The sequence below is a fragment of the Micropterus dolomieu genome, linkage group LG04 (assembly GCF_021292245.1).
Source record: "Micropterus dolomieu isolate WLL.071019.BEF.003 ecotype Adirondacks linkage group LG04, ASM2129224v1, whole genome shotgun sequence".
NCBI classification, from domain to species: Eukaryota; Metazoa; Chordata; class Actinopteri; order Centrarchiformes; family Centrarchidae; genus Micropterus; species Micropterus dolomieu.
Window position 1 is genome coordinate 33276116 of NC_060153.1, and position 6365 is coordinate 33282480.

A 6365-nucleotide genomic window follows, 5' to 3' on the forward strand; every position below is an offset into this window, starting at 1 on the left:
ATACAGAACCAGTACTGCAGTACTACTACAACAACCTACAACAACAGGGTGCACGATGCAGAACCAGTACTGCAGTACTACTACAACAACAAGGTGCACAATACAGAACCAGTACTGCAGTACTACTACAACAACCTACAACAACAGGGTCCACGATGCAGAACCAGTACTGCAGTACTACTACAACAACCTACAACAACAGGGTCCACGATGCAGAACCAGTACTGCAGTACTACTACAACAACAGGGTGCACAATACAGAACCAGTACTGCAGTACTACTACAACAACCTACAACAACAGGGTCCACGATGCAGAACCAGTACTGCAGTACTACTACAACAACAGGGTGCACAATACAGAACCAGTACTGCAGTACTACTACAATAACAGGGTGCACAATACAGAACCAGTACTGCAGTACTACTACAACAACACGGTGCATGATGCAGAACCAGTACTGCAGTACTACTACAACAACCTACAACAACAGAGTGCACGATGCAGAACCAGTACTACAGTACTACTACACCAAAAGGATGCACGATACAGAACCAGTACTACAGTACTACTACACCGATAGGATGTCGAAGACTTGTTGTTGTGGCCTTTAACAAACACCATTTCCCTTAGAAAATTGCGGGTTAAAGGTCACAACTCTAGAGAAGAGACGAGTCCATGAGTGAGTCAAGTGTCTGTGGTTAGTTCCCGTCAATCAGAGCGGGACAGTTGACTGTAGTATCTGTAGCAGTCATGGTAGTAGTAGTAGCTGACAGTATTTCTTACCCCGATAAAAGGAACGAACTTCTGACAGGAGTCGTCGTCGGGGCTGCAGGAGAAGAAGATCAGAATCAAACAGCAAAACAGACCTTCAGTCAGGAAAATAATGAAACGTAGTTTTTCTCTGTAAACACGCGTTCCACAGCAATTCCTTTAATGTCCACTAGATGCTGCTGTAACCAGGTTTGCACTGAAGTGACTGTATAGAAGTGAATGTGAAACAAGCCCAAACCAACTATTTTGTGACAACACGCAGATGAATTTCAACTCTTTCTGGTGCGAGCGGGCCTTCAGACCTTCAGTGGTTAGTGCACTGATTTAATAAGTGTGCCCCTGTTTTGTTATCAGCACGCACACACACAGTTGCACAAGCATAGGTGTGCATTACGGCTGGGTATCATTCAAAGATTTTCGATATCGATACGATACCTCGACTTCGATACCGGTTCCTGAACAATACTTTTTTCAATACCAATTTTATTCTCAACAAACTGAGAACCGTTGTTCTTTGTATAAAGTAACTTAATAATCACATTATTATCATTAATATTGTTTATTTTTATAATGGTTCCTTTGAAAAATTCTTCTGCTTGTCAAAAAGCAAGACATATTTTCAATGTAAAGTAGGCCTATATTGTGTATTTGTTGTTTTTATTCCTCTTTCTTTAGTTTTTATAATGTCATTTCATTGTTTATTAATTCTATATATTTTATTGTTTATGTGAATTTGTGCTCTGGCAACATTGCAACCTAAACAACCTCGTCACTTACTGATCCTTTAGAAATGCTTGGGAAAACGTAGCTCGGTCAATAAAAGAGCTTTGATTCAGAAAACAGCGACGCTGCCACCAAGCTACTGAGAAATCTAGTTAAACTTGTAGCGACATTACTGCACAGCACTGCTCGTATGGTGGGCATGTTGAAGCAGGCTCGGCGGCAGTAGGGCTCTGAGACGATGACTGCACTGGCTTTGTCTTCTTGCAGTGAAAGACGGGGCAACTTTCTACTCTTAAGTTTATTCCATGCACAGTCAAGTGCTTCACCAGCTTTGTCGTGTCGCCGCTCTCTTATCTTACGTCACAAATACTGCATCACGCGCTGTTGCATCAAGCCTGGTGTAATGTAGCCACACTTTTGATTTTCTCCACGTCTTTTACATCCACGAGCCACGTCTCTTGCGTAACCGGTGTGAACTAGTGTTTACATCACCACAGCCAATAACAATCACTTTTAGATTTGGGCACATCAAGCATGCTGCATGCTTATTGGATCATTGACGTTAACAAGAACCTTTAGTTATCAAAATTTGGTACCAAAAGACAAGACATTTTTTGATACTCGATGGTATTGAGGCAATTTGGTCGGTGCCTAAAAAGTATTGAACTCAATACCCGGCCCTAGTGTTCATAATGCAATACAGTCCAGGAGACAGCAGATGGTGGTAACACAAATCTGTAATTTTAGCACTGATTTTACAATATTATAACACTTTCAAACAGAACCACATTTGTTCATCAGGAAACCCCACTTACACTTAACATGTTGCTGACAGCTTCTTTGTCCAAATCAGGATTCTCCCTCATAATTATTATTGCAGCAAGTGTTACAGCTAAACCCAAAAGACCCAAAATGTCTCTTCAGACACACGTGGGACACAGAGACGCTACAGAGAAGCTCTTATTTACACAGGTTAGAGCTCCCAGCCAGGAAACAGGCAGCAGCACCGGACCCAAATCCTCATGTTGGTTTGAGAACCTTCGGTGCAGGTCGGAATCAGGTTAGTAGGCTCAGTATATAGTATAGGAGTATAAATTGGCCATGTATGGTCAAAGGAGGAGAAGGCAGCAGATGAAGTGGGAGGTACAAATCAAAATGCAATAGAGAAAACATTTTAGTGATTTATATACTCTGCCCTCTGGAGAAGGTGAGAGGAAGTTCACCAACAGGCTGCTCCAGAATGGCTGTCGGACGGTCGGATGAATTTCTGAAATTTTGGTCGGCCGTCGTCGGGCTATCGCACAGATGAAGCAGAACCACGTGTGGATTCCCCACGATCAGTTCCTTCTTTTCTCACAGCGCCTGCGTAAAGTGGTGAACGGCATCTCAAAGTGCCATGGCAGCACAATGCTCGCTATCAAGTTAACAGTCTGTACAGTAAAACGTAGCTAGTTTACCTCCAATTCTCTCAAAAGTGCAAAATTAACATGCCATGCTGTCCACATCTTCCCAGCTCCCTGGTCGATAAACACCAGCGCCTCTTTTTTTAGACGTTTCAGCACACAGCTGATCAGGGCAGCAGTTTTATACAGTGTGAGCACCTCCTTCGTGAGCTTTGGCTTTACATCGCAGACGATTTACTCGTACAGTGTGAGTTGGAATGAAACAACAACATTATCTCATTGTTATTGTAGACTTATGAAAATGCTGATGAAGGATGTCAAAGTAGTCTGATGTTACGGAGCCTGAAGCAAATTTGTGTTATTTGATTATTTTCTCTACAGCTACAGGGAGGTTGTGCTGATGTCACGGCGCTTGGCAGACATTCCCATGAAGAGCGGTCCTCTCTGTAATTCTGTAAAATGTTGATAGAGGTGAAGGGGAAGGCTGAAGGTGGGATCCTGAGTGAAGACATGTACCTCTTGTGTTTGCAGGTCAGCATGGCCTCTGAGATGGGACACAGGTGAGAAACAGCAGCTCCGCTCAGGTACTGAGACACTCGACCTGCTACACCGACAGGATCTGTCAAACAGAAGGAGAGCTTCAGATAGGGACGTTTCCATCACTGAGCTTAACCTGTCAAACACTAAGACAATGAAGAAAATGAACACCACTCCTGCTTTCTCTGTGGAACTGCCACTATTCTGCATCCTACTGGACAGGTAAACTAACATTACTGCAAAGCATGTGAAACATATTGTGATGTTGCGCTTCAGTTGGCTCAAGTTAGATAACGTTAGCTCACCAGCTAAGGCCGAACTGTTGCTAACGTTATCCAGTGCAAAATACTATTGTTGTTTGGCTTTCCACATTACTTCACCAGCTAAAGCGACCCATATTAATATAACATGTGGGCTAAACGCCGTCAATGCAAACTCGTCAGGGGTGAAAAGGTGATTCTGATGCGACCGAGCCGACCAATCACACTTCTTGTGGCTACGCATAGGTTTCACGCAGAAGTACAAATCAGACAGACTGTCCACGCTGTCCTCCCCCACAAAAATCAGAACTTAGATAAAAAGGAATTATCTTCTTCAAAGACGGCAAGCGTTTGGCCGCATTTTGGACTTAATATCTCAAAAATGCACTTTACAAAACTTCAGCCAACTCTGGTCGAGCGATGGACATAAACTGACCCACAGTCTGGTCCATTTCCTGACGGCCGTACAGCGTTTAGGACACAGCATGTTCACCTGGTGGCGGCGCTGCAGCACAAAGTGTATCCTTTACTGCTACAGGTGATGTTAATAAGAGCAGCGACAGTGAGGGGTCCATAATCATACTCTCATTTAGTTGTTCTCATACAGGCAGAAGACTGAAGGTTAACTGCCAGTTACGGTTTATATTGCGGTTCAGTGGATTAATAACAGTGAATAAATGACTTTTATCAAACTTTGAGATTCCCAAATATTTCCACCCTTAGAACATTCTGCAAAGCGGCAGGAGCCCAACCTTTAGGGGACCCTGAGCACCACAGCACACAGGAGCCTGAGAGAAGGTCCTGCAGGTACATTTAGGTTCATTTGATTCTCTTTGTTCTGTTCCGAGAAAATGTGTCCTGATGGAGGCGTCATGAGATAAGGTCATAAGTTTCACACTGACAGTGGAATAAAAGGTCAGGGGTCACTGTGACCCTGAGAGCCCCGCCCGTCCCACTCCTTCAGGGAACATAAAGGTACCGAGAGGAGGAGGCTCCAGACGTCCAAACAGCTCCCTCCAGCCGGCGTCCATGAACAGGCTGTTGAATTTACTGTCCAGAGCGGCCAGGTACTTGGCCAGCGGGTGGGCTCCTGGTGAGGTGATAAACAAAAGGAGCGTCATGGGAAGGTTAATGGGGGGCTGGTTTATATTTTCAGAAGATACAGTATTGTGAGCCGAGTCCCTGCGTACCAACGGGCAGGATGAGGAAGCGGACATAGTTCAGCCAATCAGGCGTCTTGCTGGCCAGCTGCTCTACAAAGCAGCAGAGGGCAGTGCTGAGGTAGCTCTGATCTCCACCCACCGCCACTTTCATGGGGGGCGGCGTCTGGGAGTTACAGTTACAGCTGGAAAAACCATTAGTGTGTTACTGTTATGAGTGTATTGATCATAAACTGATGAGACTGTAGCAGCTCATCAGAAGTTCATCATCCTACTGATGAGTGAAAGTGTGGATCAGATGATTCTTACAATCTCTGGATGCGGCTGATGATGGCGCTGAAGGCGGCCTGAACGTCAGCTGCTGAGACGGTGCAGACGATTGGCTGATCGAAGAGGAGCTCCGACAGATACTGAAGAGAGAGAGAGAGGGGGGCGAGAGACATTTGCTTTCCTTTCATCACAGTGTAACGAGCATACAGACGGACAGATGGACAGACCTGTCCCTGCCAGTCTGTTGTGTTGATCAGGATGATGGAATCGGGAATCTGGTCATCAGAGAACAGGATGTGGTTCAGCTGATCCAGGACCGACTTCCTAGCAACCTGAAGACACACAAACACACATCAGTACATCTGTGTGTGGACCACAGTCTGTATAAACGACGTGGGTGTAGCCGCCGGATAGCTCCCGTTGGTTTGTGGAACGCCATTTTGAATCCTCAAGTTTGGCATTTTGGCAGCCACCATCTTGATTTTTTGCAACCAGGCACCGGGCGTGACCACATTTGAAGGAGACGCTAGCTAGCTTGGTTAGCAGGGTGCATCCGTTATTCATCTTAACATCTTGTGATGTTAGCTGAGATGCTAATTTTAGCTAGCGACAAACAGTCTTAAAAGCAGCCGACTCCTGATGAGCTTTTTCAGCGGCGCTGGTTAAATGTACACAGAGCAGCGGGTAAGAGTCGCCTCTATCCTGATTGACAGGTCGCCATGGTAGTGACTTGTCAATCAGCTTGTAGCCCCGCCCTAAAGCCTCCCCTGCTTCCTGGTCTCTGTTCCTCTAAATGGGACCATAATTTACTAAATGAACATCATGCTGTGTTGAAGAAGACTTGAAACTAGCGACTGAGACCATAAACTCATCAGGAAAGTGTTTACTGAGGGAATAAATCAGCTGACAAGTAGAAACATTTTCTCACAGACTTCTATACAATCACACTTCTTTCTGCAGCTGCTGGAGTCGCCCCCTGCTGGCTGCTAGAGAGGACGCAGGTTTAAGTCGCCCCCTGCTGGCCGCTAGAGAGGACGCAGCTTTAAGTCGCCCCCTGCTGGCTGCTAGAGAGGACGCAGGTTTGAGTCGCCCCCTGCTGGCTGCAGGAGAGGACGCAGGTTTAAGTCGCCCCCTGCTGGCTGCTAGAGAGAACGCAGGTTTAAGTCGCCCCCTGCTGGCCGCTAGAGAGGACGCAGGTTTAAGTCGCCCCCTGCTGGCCGCTAGAGAGGACGCAGGTTT

General features: G+C 45.8%; 1 protein-coding gene across 6 annotated transcripts in view; it reads right to left on the reverse strand.

Annotated features, from left to right (window-relative positions):
• The window catches only part of LOC123969654 (phosphofurin acidic cluster sorting protein 1-like), a 31977-nt gene that overhangs the window by 5199 nt on the left and 20413 nt on the right, over nt 1-6365 (reverse strand). For all 6 annotated transcript variants that reach the window (XM_046047246.1, XM_046047249.1, XM_046047247.1 and 3 more), the window contains 6 exons: nt 5354-5458; nt 5166-5266; nt 4887-5041; nt 4676-4786; nt 3416-3518; nt 786-828 (listed from right to left, as the gene is read on the reverse strand). In XM_046047246.1, the coding sequence (XP_045903202.1) occupies nt 786-828; nt 3416-3518; nt 4676-4786; nt 4887-5041; nt 5166-5266; nt 5354-5458 (618 nt within the window). The remainder of the gene's footprint in view (nt 1-785; nt 829-3415; nt 3519-4675; nt 4787-4886; nt 5042-5165; nt 5267-5353; nt 5459-6365) is intronic.